The sequence below is a fragment of the Miscanthus floridulus genome, chromosome 9, assembly GCF_019320115.1.
Source record: "Miscanthus floridulus cultivar M001 chromosome 9, ASM1932011v1, whole genome shotgun sequence".
In the NCBI taxonomy this organism is placed as follows: Eukaryota; Viridiplantae; Streptophyta; class Magnoliopsida; order Poales; family Poaceae; genus Miscanthus; species Miscanthus floridulus.
Genome location: NC_089588.1, coordinates 32359670 through 32376890, shown reverse-complemented (window position 1 = coordinate 32376890; position 17221 = coordinate 32359670). Strand labels below are relative to the sequence as shown.

General features: G+C 45.2%; 1 protein-coding gene and 1 pseudogene across 1 annotated transcript; one reads left to right on the top strand and one right to left on the bottom strand.

Moving 5' to 3' along the window:
- The first annotated feature begins 2074 nt into the window (after window positions 1-2074).
- On the top strand, window positions 2075-2952 carry LOC136479607 (uncharacterized). Its single transcript, XM_066477416.1, has 2 exons — window positions 2075-2188; window positions 2500-2952. Exons 1-2 carry the CDS (start codon window positions 2075-2077, stop codon window positions 2950-2952), a joined length of 567 nt encoding a protein of 188 aa, XP_066333513.1.
- A 1137-nt stretch (window positions 2953-4089) lies between these two features.
- LOC136481675 (disease resistance protein RPM1-like) lies at window positions 4090-7159 on the bottom strand (annotated as a pseudogene).
- Between the last annotated feature and the right edge of the window lie 10062 nt (window positions 7160-17221).

Sequence of the window (17221 nt, the reverse complement as noted above, 5' to 3'; positions counted from 1 at the left end):
ATCTAGAAACATATTGTTTCGACATATATTAATAAGAAGAGAATTAACCAGCTTATAAAGAAAACTAGGCCCAAAAACCATACAACAATTACATGCTGCATACAACTAAACAAGCGACGGAGCTCGTCAATGCACCGAGATGCCACCGAAGTCGAAAATGACTAGACAAAACAGCCTCTGGCCAGGCGTGCAATCCAATGCAAGGCCCTTGAACACGATCTGACGGTTTGCGATTAGAGATACGGTTAAGAACAGAGAGATGGGACTCAGATTCACGGCCTGTTCGCCTGGGGCTGAAACGATCCTATACGATCGTGGATTATTACTGCTGGCTGGTTTAATGTAAGAGAAAAATACTATTCTGACCGGAAATTTATCATCGTTTACGACCAAACGAATGGGCCGTCAGTTCCTCTGCCACCTCTCCTTGTCCAATGTCCAATCCTGATACAACAGCTCCCAAGACCTAGCTCGCTCCAATAGTGCCGACCGTCGCTGTTTAGGCCATGTTTAGATTCCAAAAATTTTCACCTCAAAGCGTCACATCGAATCTTGCGGCACATACATGGAGTACTAAATGTAGACGAAAAACAAAACTAATTGCACAGTTGGGTGAGAAATCACGAGACGAAACTTTCGAACCTAATTAGTCCATAATAAGACACTAATTGCCAAATACAAACGAAAGTGCTACAGTAGCCAAAACCAAAAAAAAATTGTCAACTAAACGCGCCCTTGTAGAAGCGCTCGCTTTTCGGAGCCCAAGCAAACGCAGCTGTCATCGGCTGCAGATAGCAGCTAGCTTTGGTATGAGAAAACGCCCATCACAACCAAGTTATTTGTAGAAACATCGAACAGGTGCACTATTTGTACAGCAGCTATGTAACAATGATGGACTGATCCAAGGAAGGAACCCAACGTTTAAAACAATCAACATCAGGCCCAAATGTGTATTCACTCTCTCCATTCTTTAATTTTTTTTCGAGAACACGTCCATTGACGTGTGTTTCATTAAGGTTGCATTTGGATGTTGGTATTTAGCCCTGGAATCTAGATTTGGCATTGGGTACCAGCAAATACCTGTTGTTTGGACGGCTTTTGTATTAGGGAACGGAATCGAGCGCCAATGCCACGAAAATATCCCGCTAGTCTTGCGCGAGCCCGCCCACGATTCCGAGCGCTCCGGCTCCGTATTCAGCCTTTTCCCCTCCCCTGCGCGTACCTCTTCGTCTCTGTGCCCATAGAAAACAAAACGCTCCCGCCTGCTGAGGGGAACGAACGGTAGGCGACCCCAGGAGGCCGTCGCCGCCGCCGCAGGTACCCTCTCTCAGTCACCTCCCCACCTCCCCCACCGCATCCGCCCCTCCCCATCACCTCCCCGCCTGCCCCCACCGCATCCGCCCCTCCTGCCCACAGCCGCCACCATCAGCTCCCTCACCGGCGCCCTCCGCGCTCTCTCCTCCCTGACAGCCCGCCGCCAAGTTCGTCGCCGCGCTCTGCTCCCTCCCGGCCGTCCGCTCCATCCACGGCATCACGGCCTCCTCCCCGTTCCCTTGGACTTCCGTCCATCCTCCATTGTTTCTCCTCTCTCCCCACTGGTCAATCTCGCGAACAAGGGAGTTTGTTTTGGATGGCTGGTCGAATCCCTAAGCCCCCTCTCTCATCTATGGCACTCCATGATGTCTTACATTAATTTTTCAGATTGCTCTCCAAGCGTTGGGTCCTCTTCAGGTCAATTGATGAATTGAAGGTATGTGATTCTTAGTTGCTGTGTTATTGTTGTATGCCGTGAAGTTTATTGTCGTATGTTGTTGTGCTGTTGTGTTTAGAATTTTATTTCTTACAAGTGATGCGTGTGCATTGTAGCTATACAATGTCAGATCTTGAATTGGTCTCTTGTATAACTGAAGAAAATAAAAGAAGAAAGAGGAGGCGGATTGTGTTGACTGAACTTTACTTTGAGTCAATTGTTCTTGGGGTAGCATGTCTTAGTTCACATAGGGGCCCAAGGAATTTAGGGTGCTTTAGTGATGATGAGCGCAGGCACAATACTAGGAAAGATTTGCTCAAAGAAATGTATGATGGATCTGAAGTTACATGCTATGATAAGTTGCGTTTGACTAAAAGGAACTTCCATGATCTATGCACCATGTTGCGTGAGACGTGTGGTCTCCATGACAGTGTATATGTGAGTGTGGAAGAAAAGGTTGCTATGTTCTTACTAGTAGTTGGGCATGGTCTAAAAATGAGGTTGTTGCGTGGTGATTACAAGCGTTCTTTAGAGACCATCAGTAGACACTTTTCTGATGTGCTGACAGCCATTCTATCTCTAAGTGAGGAGTTTATTAAGCTTCCTGAACCTTTTGTTCAACCACCTAATGGCTGTCCAGTGTCTATAGTTACACAAAATTAATGAAAAATGCTAACTACTTAACACATATTTTGTTTTTTTGTCACACTTCTGTCTCACTTTTGTAGTAACATGTGCCTGTTATGCAGAGTAACAAGGCATCAGCTTGTTACAAGACCAAAGTAGTGAAGAATTGGGATGCACTCAGCACTATTTACTCAGTTGATCATGCCAATCGGGAAGGAGCCAAGACTGGTGCTGAAAGTGCTCAAGATTCACTTGAACAAGCTGATGATGCATCCCCGGAGTTGCCCCAAAAGAGGCAGCGAACTGGTGATGCAATTCTCTACATGCTTGGAGATATGAAGACCTCATTCAAAAATGCTTTGAAGTCAACTGAGCCATTACCCCTGCCCCATGTCACCCCTACTGCTGAAATCTTTGCTGCACGTCAAATGATACCAGATTTTGCTAGGTGTGTCATGCTGAAATCTTATGGGAAACTAATCCTTAATGAGCGCTTATTCCAAGCGCTTATGGAGCTTCCCATGGCCATGAGGAAGGAATGGCTCTTGATGTTGAATGAGAAGGATGTCAATTGAGGGACTTCTGTCAACTTGTTGTCATGTAATGCTTAAGAACATGTTATCCTAATTAGGAGCTTCTGTTATGATAGGCAAAAACATGTCTTGTCTGATAGCCGACCTATTTTGTATGTTGTAATCTTCTATGGGTACTTGGAAGCTACTGATCTCATGTTATTTGCTATATAATGGCTGCTATGTTCATGTGCTTTCATTTTTTTTCACTTTATCATACATCTCCAGCTATTTTGATCATTTTAATAAAGTTTTCCTGTTTTTATATGTGAAAAGTGATATATAATACTTCCAATATATCCACAATTTATGGAGACTACATTCTCATACATGTAAAATGTTGTATACTGTCTAGACTCTTCAAAACATAGAATTCAACAGTTCGTACATCCAAACAAGAATTGGAATTGGCTGCTACCCTTTGATTCTAACTACCAATTATATACACATCCAAACAACAACATTGGCATTGCAGGCCATTTCCATTTCCACTCAGATTTGGTATTCCTACCCCAATGCAATTCCTTCACCTCAATACCAACATCCAAACGAAGCCTAAGAGGAATCTCTCCATTCTTTAATGTGTACCCATGAAGAATTCATGCCCTTCCGGCCTTCCCTTCCCTGCTGGACGCATGCCCATGTGCCTCCACTATTGCTAGCTCAATACAAGTTCAGTAAGCACAAAACTGCACCACCAAAGCAGACCAACAAAGGCAGTAGCAACCTATGGAAATTAAAACGACCAACGAGATGATTGGGAGTGATAGAATGTCGCTGCCACCCCAAGCCCACCATGAAGCTGCAGAAAATCATACCTTGTACACGAACTCTGGGAATACCAGCTAGCATTTTTTTTTTCTCGAACCGAGGATTTCTCCATTTCCATTACTGCATAACGGAAATGCGTCAGAGTTTTAGACGTTTCAGAAAGCAAAAAGAGTGGCCAGAACAAGCCTGCGGAACTAACAGAAAAGAAGGCCAACAGTTTCCAACAGCTACCAAGCAAGCAAACTGGAAGCACAATCTCAGCTTGCAACCAACCACCGACAACAAAAGTTTGAGACATAAGGACTATCACTCTCGCTGTCTTCAACTCGCAGGGTCTTGGTCAGCAATACCAGCTACTAGCATAAGCCTTCAGTCAGAGAATTCAGTCCCTTCTCTGGAAACAATTCTTTGCCTAAAGTTTTTCCCATTTGATATGATAATTAACTTTCTAATGTGGCTAATCTTCATAAGTTCTTCCATGCATTCATTTGCAATCTCTGTAAGCTCAACTGCAGTATTTTCCAAACGTAATTCATCAAGGATAGTAAGATACTTGATGCCTTCAGGGAGGCGGTTCAGTTCTGGGCACTCTACAAACCATAGCTTAATAAGGCTTCCCATTGCATCTTCTTCTATTTCAACTTGGTTGAGCTGCGGAGAATGATTGAGAAGAGAAGCGTAATTTCTTTCCGTCATAAGCCTTATAAAGGGTAATTAAACATAAACTATGCAACACCACGAGGCTAGGAAATGAATCCTCGTCAAGTTTGGAGGACATCAGATACAGTTGAGTGAGGTTGTTAAGGCACAACCAGGATGACAAAATATGATGCATCCGTTTCTTTTCCAGCTGCCCTGTCAGTCCAAGTTTACAAAGAGTTTCTGGTAAAAAGAGTTCTTCCAGTGGCAATGCTTCATTTTCGTTTGACATAGTAATTGACAAACTGATAAGATTGCTCATCTTCAGGAGGGCATTTCGCAAGTTTAACAAGTGTCCACTTGTCACATCAACTGAAAATGTCCGTAACTCTATCAAAGCTGCAATGTCACATAGAATCTCTGAGCTAGCTTTAACATTTTGCAGAGCATGCAGTCCTGTCAGGTTTTTTATGACCCTAGGCACCTTCACTCCACAATGATGCGAGAAAGGTCCTTCAGTGGCCTTTACAGTTGCATATAGGTATCTAAGCTTCTTTAGTTTAGCTACATCATTTGGTAAAAATAGCAGACAAGTACACCATGTATCCAGTACTTCTAAATTTACTAATCTTCCAATGGCCTCTGGCAGAATCTCAATTTCAGTATTTCGAAGACCCAAGAAACGCAGATTAACCAAGCTAAAGATCTCATTAGGTAACACCTTGATTTCAGTACCTTGCAGATCCAAGGTTGACAATAAAATTGAAGATGCAAGGATAGGCCTCAACAGATCAATAACAACAGAACTCGTAAAAACATGTATTGCACGGAGATGTATCGCACTTGATAGATTTAACAGTTCGATGTTAGTGCTCCGTATTGACAGTCTACGTGTTCGATGTACCAAAATCATCTCATGGCTCTCATAAACTTTACCGAAGCATTCTTTCTCTGCTTTGTCAATGGCAAGATGACGGATGACATCATGCATTCGGCAACATTTCACTCGTCCAAACTCATTGTTCATCACAACTTGTAGTAGGCTTCGGTTCACAAGATCATTCAAGTATCCCTCTGCCACTTGTTCTAGTGTTTTATTCTCCTTTTCCTTGATGAATCCAGAAGTAATCCAATGCCTGACTAACCTCCTCTTCATTTCATAATCCTCAGGAAATAGTGCACAATGTAAGAAATAATTCTTCAATTCATATGGAAGATCCTCCAAGCTGATTTTCAGAATGGAATCAACACCAGGGATTGTATTTTTAACCGACTGCAGCTCTAACTTCTCATACAAACTTTTCCATTCAGTGTATGTTGGGGGTTTGCAGGACAGTAGGCGACCTATGCATGCAATCGCAATAGGCAAACCTTCACACTTTTGTAAGAACTTTGTGGCCAAATCCCATAATTCTTCAGGACACCTTTTATCATCATTGTTCCAAAAAGCTAACTTGCAAAATAACATATAAGAGTGATGGTCTTGCAGCGGTTCCAGCTTAATTGCACAATTACCACTTGCCAAAGATGCAACTTCAGATAATCTTGATGTGAGAACAAATCGGCTAGTACATTTAGCCGGAAACACAAGCATGATATTGTTTATCCACACATCTTGTTCCCACACATCATCTAACACCAAGATGTACTTTTTACCTTCAAGATTTTTACAGATGACCTCAACTAATCTTCTCATATCCATAATGCTAGAATCGATTGGCATGCCGAACTCTGTAGCAATTTTCTTCAGCAAATCCTCAACTTTATAACTCTTAGACACAGTTACCCATGCAGCAGCATCAAAATCCACTTTTACAATCTTATAGACATGATGAACTAAAGTAGTTTTACCTACTCCACCCATCCCCCAAACTGTGGTGATTTTGGTGTTCCTTTCATCCAAATCACCAACCAGCCACCCCTTGAGCTTGGTTGCATTATCTTCAATACCCACTAGTTCCTCTTCCCTTGCAAAACACAAAGCTTGATTGGTGGATCTGGTATGATGGTCACCGCTTCCAGCATGTCTCTCCATTCCTGGGATGATATAGCGGTCCCTACTTTTCACAGTCTCTTCAAGCTCAACATTGATATCACGGAGCTCAAGACCTAGGCGGCGCCAGATCTTGACATGTTTGATCCTCTTCTTCATCCTAGTTGCAAACCCTCCGTGTTTGTCACCCGCAAACCTGTACATGAACTCATCAACAACATCCTCAATCCGGAAGGATAGTTCCCGGTTATTCTTGATGAAGATGCCTGTGGTCTCATCAGTATCCATGAACTTCTCTGACTCACGAAGGTATGCCTTCATGCTCTCCAACTCACTCTCAGCTCTACGGATCTCGCCAAAAAGACCCTTTATGGCAGAAGCCTCCTTGTAAAGCAGGGATGCACCGTAGGTTGCTGCTTCTTTCGCCAATGCTGTACCTAGCTTGCCAATCAGTGCTCCCACAACAGTCTCTGCCATGGTGATTGCGTGCTCTTGCTTGAGTGCTTGGAGTCAGAAACTGTAACTGTGTGAGCAAGCTTGTGACCTCCGAACCTAAATCTCACAAATCAGATCAATCTTTAGAATTTGGTTTCTGGTCAACAGTCTGAACATTGGAACCAACATTGAACAAACTGTAAACTGACGAAATTTGATACCTGAATATGGGGATTTGTGGAAGGTGGAAATTCCAAGCATGCGGTGCAGATCTGGCCGTGCTAAAGCCACTGGTTAATGACGGTGGAGTGGGAGCAGTTGCAATCTGGGAGCAAGGATGCTGCAAGGCCCATGAACAGCGACCAACGAAGAAGGAACTTTGGACCAAGAGAGATGGTTTTTGGCTTCTTGCAGCTTCGTGGAAGGACCAGCGAATAAACAAGTGACCGTTCAGAATGGCTATCTGACTTTGATAAAAGCAAAGTCAGAGATGAAGATTGCTGACTTCGCGAGCCCATGTCTGTGGACCTGACCACGTTCAGGACTTGTCTGCAAAACAAGTGCGCGCAGCGGAATTATACGGGATTATCCAGATGACTGAAGTCTTAAGGTTTCAATGAATATCCCATACAACGTCAAACGGCTCTGGACGAGAAAACGAGCACTAGCACATCGGATATTCTTTCTTCTTTTCTTTTTTTTCAGAAGCACACCAGAGAATAGCAGTAAGCTGTGAGACCAAAGGAATGGAGACACTCAAGATGCTCAAAAATTCAGCAAGTAGCAGCCTGAACGTCGGCGAGCGTCTCCTCCGCGGTCGAACTCTCCGCTGTATTCGCCTTGACATAATTGGCTGTTGGAGTTTTCCAAATTCACTCCAGGATATAGGTCGGGCTTCTGACAGAGCGAAGCGGAGGCCCGTCGCCGGAGGCTTCGGCCGGAGCGTAGCGGAGTCTGAAGCCGGCCCATCAGGTCTCGCCCCTGTGCTCAGGGGGTGCGGGGGGCTCCGCCCCCCGTGGTACGGTACGGTATATACACCCTTGCTAGGGTTTCGTGGAGACTTGATTCTCTTGTAAGCCGCCATAGGCGTGTAACCCAAAACTCTTGAGATAGTGAGATTGTTGCTGGCTGGTGCCCGTGGTTTTTTCCCTTCACATCAGAGGGGTTTTCCATGTTAAATCGTGTGTCTCTTCTGTGGCTTTATTCTTTACTTCATATTCCTATACGTCGTTCATAACATCGCCTGCACATCACACAACCATGAGAAACAGATCTTTGGAATTGCAGGGGTTCCGTCCGTGCGAGGCCCACCTGCTCGTCGGAGAGCCTGCGGAGCGGCAGCTCAAACGCGGCAGGAGGCATTCTCACCCATGTGCTGGTGCTGCATAGGTCAATTGAAGAACCCGCCTTGTTGGCTGCGGGACCGGTGGTCGTAGGAGGCGACGGCTGCGGCCTGTGGGTCAGGAGATACCATAACATGCGGCGGGTTTAGGATGGGGATGGGGCTGAATCGGCCGGAGGTGGTTTTGGATCCACTCATTCAGAGCGGCCGAGGGGCGGAGAGAATAGAACGACGCAGAACAGAGGTAACCGAAGAGGCGGAGGAGAGCGATGCGGTGGCCATGGAAGCTCGGAGCTCGGAGGAGAGGAAGAGCTCACATAGTCAAATGTGGATGTGGGTCCTCCTCCAGTTGTGGTTTGTGTCTCTTACACTGCGACCCTACATGCAAGGGACAAGGGGGCCAGTGGGTTGTCACTAGCGAGTACTGTGATGGCCAAACAGTAAAAGAGAACTCTGTTGTCAGATCCTTAACAAGGCCCTGTTTGTTGATAACTAGCTTCGCAATAACTAAGGTTAGATAAAGTACGATAAATTTGGCACCAAAATAGGTCTTTGATATATGGTGCATATGGCTAAGAACAGGGCCGCAAATGGTACAAATATTTTTTAACCAACCGAAGGGAATCCGTATGAAAATCCTTGTATTTGAATCCGCACATTTATTATCTATACCGTATCCATATCCGAAAACTTAAATGTACCTTTCCGTATTCACATCTGTAGGTATGCGACCGTATCCGATCCGTTTACACCCTTATCAATAAAAGGTTGGCACGCCATAGTTATGGCATGAACCAAACACATGTTTAATAAACTACGGCGTGGCAAATTATAGTCATGAACCAAAGTACTAATTTTTCACGCCCTCTAAATTTGAGAGCAGAAAAGTTTTTCCTAAGACGAATAAAAGTCATGGCATAAATGTCAGTGATTGGTAAGGGTTCAGAGTTTGGGGCTACTAGAATTGGATTCCATCCATCACCCCCATCCCTAGTGTTGGGACTTGGGAGCATGGAGTCCATTTAGACCCCTCTTCCAAATAAATACGTAGCCATGATAAAAACAGAAGCAAAGCGTGGAGGTAGAACCATAGAAGATGATGTGTTGTTAGTTGACCAATATTATCACTTTCGGAGTAGCCATCTCTGATGAGGGTGCGCATGTAATGCACGACATAGAACTTGCAGTGATCATTGCCAAAAGGATACCTTGTGATTGAACTGGCCTCATTTTCAGTGAATCGAATGTCCAAAAAAAGATGTATGTTTCTTGTTTTTTTGTAGTGCTTCTCGTAGGCCCTATGTGACATAAAATAGAGTCAATATAGTTAGAGTCAACATAATGAGAAGACAATACAGAACAATAGCACCTAAGCTTGCCCAACAAGACAAATCATCCATATTTCTACCCTACAACTACACGTATGTGTGTCCCTAATTTGTCCCTATTTCATCACATATGTCAAGGTTGAGCCTAATTTGCGTAGTGTGTTGTAAATCCAGTAGCCATTTTGTCATTCTTGACATCAACTTAGAGAAATGCCTTCTCACCATTTTTTGACTTAAGAAGAGAGCAAAAGCACATCCATTCCTTCATAGACATGAAGAAAAGCTTGATGATTTCATTATGGTCCAAGTCGTGGTGAATCAAGATGGAGACTATCGTGTTATCTAATCAAGGTGCAACTCTGATTCATCTTGTTCACCGGGTAATAACATGTCATGTATATTTGTGTGTTAGCTTAGACTTGTGTTCTCATACTTATATCTCATGTTCTTGAGAGAACATCGTGGTCGGATTTGATGTATGGGCTCATGACTAGAATTATATGTATATTTTGATGCATTGTGTAGGTTGTGGGCCTGGTGTGATCACAATACTGATGCTATTAATTATTATGCTAATTTAAATTAGTATTCTGAAACTGCATTATCATCGCCGACCTAAACAAACCGTTGTCCGTTGGTGATATGGCAAAACTAGCGATGATGAAAGACATCACCGGCGAATTAAACATCACCCCGTACTTCAAACCGACAATGATATCCACTTTATCACCACCGGATGGCATGTCGAGCCGGTGGTGGTAACTTGGTTATCACCAACAACTTTCACCAAACACAGGCAAAAGACGGCTATGAAGGGGATTAATTGGGAAACCCCACTAAATGGGCCAAAGTTGGGCCGGTCTGATGGACTGGGCTGGGCTGAATGGTCGAGTACTGCAGGTCCAGCTGCTGGTACTGTAGCAGCGAAGAGCACTGTAGCTACAAACTTTAGTCCCATATCGGAACCTGAGGGGAAGATGAACCAACTTAAAAACCAGGCCTCAAAGTATGTTAACTACGGTTCGAACTATTTGTGCGAAGCGAGGACGAAAGCGCAAGCGAGTTAATACATAGGTGTGGTCCATTCAACGTGTAGAGTGGATCTTAGCCATTTTTTGGGTCGGGGCGTTACAAATGGTACCGGAGCCAACTCTTGCGGTTTTCACGGACGTATGGCTCGGAAGCTCGGATAGGTTGCGCATGGCTCTACAAGAGCATGGCACTTGGGCTGGGGAGCTGGGAATACGGATATGGCCAAGAGAGTCGATCCTGGACATTTGTCCCGTTTGGGTAGGTTGGTTCAGCCCTCGACGAGGACGTCGAGTCCTTAAGGGTGGGTGTATGTGAAACCCCGCTAAATGGGCCAAAGCTGGGCCGGTCTGATGGGTTGGACTGAATGGACGAGTTACTGTAGCTCCAGTTGCCGGTTACTATAGCAGCAAAGAACATTGTAGCTGCGGAACTTTAGTCCCATGTCAAAACCTGAGGGGAAGCTAAACCAACTTAAAAACCAAACCTGAAAAGTGTGTTAACTCTGGTTTGAACCTTTTGCGTGAAGCGAGGATGAAAGCGCAAGCGAGTTAATACATAGGTGTGGTCCATTTCAACATGTAGAGTGGATATTAGCCGTTTTTCGGGTCGGGACGTTACAGATATGATTGATAAGCCTAGTGATAATGCACTTATATCTTACTTTTCCTGCACTTTTACTTTCATTGGCTTCTAAGCCTAGTGTTAGGAATATGCTCATCATCCACTTTAGTGGTTAAAATATGATGTAGCAAGTGGGAGCCCCCTTTGCCTATAAAGGGCAAGGGAGTGTCATTGTAAAAATAGGCCATTGCATTTCCATTCAATCCAAGCGACCAAGGGCCAAACTGTCCTCTGGTAGTTCCAGATCTAAATCTTAGATCCCATCAGACCAACAATCTGGTATCAGAGCCGAGAGGGTTCTTGAGTGAGCGAGCGCCATGTTCACCGCCAGCCAGATCGTGAGAGCGCGTGCCACCACGGGTGCTAGAGCCGACGATCGCGCGACGCGCCTTGCTGCCGTAGAGGCAGCGGCTGCGGCGGTGGCCAAGACGGCCAGGCAGGCGGCGGTTACAGCCCAGGCCACGGTAGCCGTGTCCATAGCACTACGTGCCGAGATAGAGCAGGAGCCAGAGCCAGCTGGAGCATCGCGTAGCCCGGTCAGGCGCCGTCACCAGTTGCCATCACCAGAGCGGGGTCATGGTTGGTGCGGCCACTCCTCGGTGCTGCAGATGGTCTACCACAACTCTAGAGTGGGAACGCCATGGCTGATGCTCACCAAGTCGAACTACCATGAGTGGAGCCTGCTGATGAAGGTCAAGCTACAGGCCCGACGGCTGTGGGAGGCGGTTCACACCGGTGGTGTTGGCTATGACGACGATCACTGGGGGGCTAGAGACATTGTGTGCCACCGTCCCTACCGAGCTCGGCGCCTCCCTCACCAACAAGGCTACGGCAAAGCTAGCATGGGAATCAATCACCGCGGCACGCATCAGCGGAGATCGTGTGCGCTGGGCGACGTTGCAGCGCCTCCGAGGGAGTGGGAAGGCCTCACCTTTTAGCCTGGTGAGTGAGTCGAGGACTTTACCCTTCATCTTACCAATCTAATGGAGCAGATGGCGCGCAACGGTGACACCGACCTCACAGAGGACCACGCGGTGGAGAAATTCCTCCGCTGCATGCCGAAGAGGTACGCGCAGATCGTTAATTCGATCAAGACGCTCCTTGACTTCGAGCAGCTCACCATAGAGGATGTCATCGGGAGGCTCAAGGCGGTCCAAGACTACAAGCAGGCACCAAAGTCTGAGCAGGGCACTGCCAAAGGCAAGCTGCTGTACACGATGGAGCAATGGCACACCTTCGACAAGAAGGAGGAAGGATCCAGTTTGTCTGGCTCCAAGGAGCATTGCCGGCGTCCACGCTATGGCAAGAAGGAGGAGAAGGGACCCCGGGGTCAGGTCAGCACTGATGGCGGTGCCGCCGGCTAGCGCAAGGCGACCTGGGATGACACCTGCAACAACTGTGGCAGGACTGGCCACTAGGCCAAGGACTGTCGCCTTCCTCCATGCCACGGTGGGCAGGCTCCCGTCGCGCAAGCAGAGGAGCAGGATGCCACCTTGTTCCTGGTGCACGGGTGCGTTGAGCTACAACAAGACATAGGGGAGGGGGTGAAAGGTCCAATCTTTCCCCTTACTGGGTCGGTTGGCTCCACCGAGCTCCACCTCGATGAACCGCGTGCCCATGCCTTCCTCGACAAAGGTGCCGCTGATGATAGGATTGATGGCTGGTACCTCAACACCAGTGCGATGCACCACATGATTGGTCGCGCGCGAGTTCTTCTCTAACCTAGACTCCGGCATGAAGGGCTCCGTCAAGTTCGGTGATGCCTCCGCCATCGAGATCAAGGGCGTCGGCTCATTCATCTTCAAGGCCAAGACGAGGGAGCACTGTCTTCTCACTGGGGTGTACTACATTCTAGCATTGAAGAACTCCATCATCAGCGCCGGGCAGTTGGACCAGAATGGCTCGCGGGTGGAGATTGAGGATAGCATGCTGCGCATTTGGGATAGAGGCTGCCGCCTTCTTGCCAAGGTGAACTGGGGAAGCAACCACCTTTTATGTGCTCCATGTACAGGTGGCGCACCCCCTTTGCCTTGTGAAAGCTCTAGTTTCGATTTGGTAAATTGATGAAACCCTAAGTGCTAACCTAGTTCATCTAAGTGATCATGAGATAGGTAGCATTATTCCAAGTGTGGCAGAACCTCCTAAATTATAGGGCCCACATGCACCTGTCACTGTCCAATGACCTCTGACAACTATGCATATGTTCCTGGTAATTTAAGAAGTCTGTCGGGTGTCCTCGGGGAACCCCGAATCATCCACAATTTCTGAGCAGGATCCCATTACAGAGTCATTGCAGTATTACAACATTTATTCAAATATCTACATCAGAGTAAAATAGCGGAAGTCTTACAATACCTTAATTTACAAAACAGTTGTTTCACAAACTAAGTACGATTATTATTACAAACCATAGTAGTGGAGTGGCATAATTAACATAAACATAACACACAAAGAAAGTGCCCTGTCCAAGGGCCACACATTTACTTATCATCCTCGACCTAAACGACAGTCATGCATCACGGTCCAAGACAGACCTGCTCATGAGGCTCACCTGCAACAAGGGTCAGCGAACCCTGAGTACAAAAGTACTCAACAAGACTTAACCGAAATAAAACTAAGAAGACTTAGGAATGCAGGCTCAGGGGTTCAAGGTATGGCTTTAGCAATAAACAAAGTTTTTTTTGCGTAAAAGCTCTCTAACAAGATTCTTTATATCAACATTTTTATCATTTAAAAAGATCATATACAAAGCTGACATGATCCATGATGAGATCATGAAACTTCATATCCAACACTTTCTTAAACCTTACTCAAGTTCCAGTTATTAAACTACGATGATGAACAGTGAGTTGAGTCTCCATAATCAAGGAGCAACGACGATTCGAACCGATTAAAAACCCAGCTGGGGATTCCAGACCATATGACATATGCAGGTCCCTGACCTACATATACCAACCTACCCTTAGGTCCTCTAAAACGAGAATGGGCCTGCGCCACCCGAGAATACAGTACTCCACCATTCCAGCCCATGGCCACGTGGGTACATGCTATTCCCGCCATCTCTCCACTCCTAGTGCGCGAGTAGCCATTCTCATAATAGAATCGCTAAGTTAAGGCTTACCGGAGTATGTGGTTAGTACTACAAAGTCTCATCTCATGCAGTTCAACAATGGACGGGCCTCAATCGACACAGGCGGAAAGAACCCGCTCACAAGACATCCATGTCTTGTGGCTCTCATACATCGAGTCCGTCCGGTCTAGATTTATTATTCCACATGCTCATATCTCATGATAACATAAGTAACCGGACGTAACCAAAGATCCATTTAAAACTCGCAGGTGATAGGTAATCACCTGACTTTTATCTATCTAAGCATGGCTAAGCATAACTAGGCATTTACGAAGTAAAACTGGTAACAAGGTAGATATGGAAAAACAAGGTTGGTAATGCACCAATTAGGTTTTCACTCACTCCTAATCACTTAATGCAGTATTGAAAAGCAAAAGCGATATAAATTTGTAAAACACAAGGTAGGTTTAAATGCATCTGGGGCTTGCCTTGATTGGCGGAAAAGTCAGGTTCCGGAGTCGTCCCACTGATATCAAATCCGACCTCAACAGACGGATTAACCTCCTCCTCAACTTGATTAGCTACCACGTGCTCACCTTCGTTCACTACACGTAGTAACAATGCCATGTTTTAACATGATGCGAGATACAAAAAGTGATGCTTGATAATGGATGCGAAAGTTAAAAACTTGAATACAACTTTCCTTCGCGGTACAGTTACAAGTCAAAACTAACTAAACCTTTTTTATAACACTTATTTCCATTGCCAAGGATCATTACCAACTAATGACCCAAGGTCATCACTCAATCCAAAAATTCAAACAAAACCTAAATCATTAAAGGTTACTATTTGCTTTTATGAATTAATTCTTTAATTCAAAATTATGAAATAAATCAACTTATTCCAATTGATCTCAAAATTTTTATAAAGGTTCATCACATGATAACTAAGTGGTAAAACAATTTTCATAATTTTTGGATAATTATTTAAGGCTAGAAAAATCATGGAAACTCATTTATTAATTAATTGAGCAATTTTTATCACATTTAAAATGTACTGAAAAACAACATTTCATATTTTTACTAAATATTATCCATCACAGAGAGGTCACAAAAAAAATTCATAATTTTTAGAGCTCTAAATAATTCTAGACAAAAATAACAAAAACTCATACTATTCATTCATCACTGAAAAATAGAAAATTCATTTTCAAACACAGAGTCACTGACAACACGACCCCACCTGTCATCCCCGACCTCCCGCGCTGACCACGGTGACAACACGCGCTGACTGGTGATTTCTCGCCGACGGCGAGATCACCGGCGACGGCCAAAGTACCACCACGTCCCCTACATCCCTACACGTCGATTGGTGGCACAAGCAAGACCTAAAACGGCCTAGACCGAGCATGACACCAGCCATGGCGGCCACGACGGCGTAGCTGCGCTACGCCGGCGACATGAGACTGGTAGAGCTTAAACAAATCGCATTGGAAGGTTCAGCAGCTCACCCGAACATGATTGAGCAAAGAATAGGACCGGAAGAGCAACAAAGAGGTGGGTCAACGTGCACAGCAGCCACGGCGGAGCAACGGTCGTCGATGGCGGTGTTCCGGCGACTGTGGTGGACAAAATGGTCAATCAACCAGGCACAAAGCACCACGGCATCGTGGCGAAGCTGAAAAAAGACTTCGCAAGGTCAGAGGCTCACCATAGAGCTACGGCCACGGTGAAGCGCATGCGACGGCGACGCTGCCGGTCGCGAGGAAGAAAAGCGATGAACGGCGGTTCCCGGCAAAGTCAAGCTACAAGGACTGGTTGGCTGGGTGCGCAAGGAACAAGCGGAGCTACGAAGGGCTTTGCTATGACTAGATTGGCGCTACGGCGTCAGTGCGAGCTCGTCGGAGTTGGGCGGTGGCGACGGGAAAAGCAGAGGAAGGAGAAAGAACGGCGACGATGACGTTCCGGCCTTTATAGGGCGGCAAAGAAGCAAGGAGACGACACGCAGCAGCTTGCTCATGCCAGCGCAAAGCCAAAGAAGGCCACGGGCGCGCCTGGAAGCCCGAGGAAGCTCGCCGGCGGTGACAGCTACCCGATGGTACTGTTTGCCATAATTACAGAATTGCCACTCGTTTTAAATTCTCAAATTACTCCCAAATTTGTATGGCAACTCAAAAATCTCCAAAAATAAAAGTTGTTCCAAATTCAAAGTTCTACAACTTTGATTTTATAACCATACCCAAATTCGATCTACATTTTGAAATGCAAGTTTAAATTAAAAAAGGGGACATTTTAAGAATTTACGCCTTTTCAAATTACTTCAAATTTTACATAACAACTTTGAAAACTCCAAAAACAAACTTTGTATAACTTGACAAGCTCTACACTTTTGCTTTTAGGCTCAACCCCAAAATATGCTTAGATTTTGAAATGGGTTTTCTAGGGTAAAATTAAATGTTGAAATCAAGGTTTTCGGAAATTCAAATCAATACAAAGATTTTTAACTCAATTCAAGCCATACAAGTCAACACATATAACATAAAGGTAAACTTGTTTTAGTGTATGCATATCAAAATTTTCACTAACACATGAATGATGTGCTATGCATATGATGACATGGCATGTTTTAGTATTTAAACACCCGAGGTGTTACAATCCTTCCCCCTAAAAGAAATCTTGTCCCGAGATTTAAAGTCCAAGGGTAAGTAATGGAAAAGGAAATGTGTCGAGCGAACACATACAAACCTATCCATAAAACAGCTAAGGTCTCTTTACAAAACACAATTTGTAACGACCAAGCACAACTAACGTTATTCTATATTGACGCAAGAAACTCCAGAAACTTTTCTAGCAAGAAATCTTCGGATTCCCAAGTAGCTTCTTCTTTGGAATGTTGATTCCATTGTATCTTATAGAACTTGATTGTCCTCCTTTGAGTGACACGATCTTTCTGATCCAAAACTCGGATAGGATATTCAGAATAGGTCAAATCAGGTTCAAGTTCCACCCCTTCAACCTCAACATTCTGCTCAGGCACTCGGA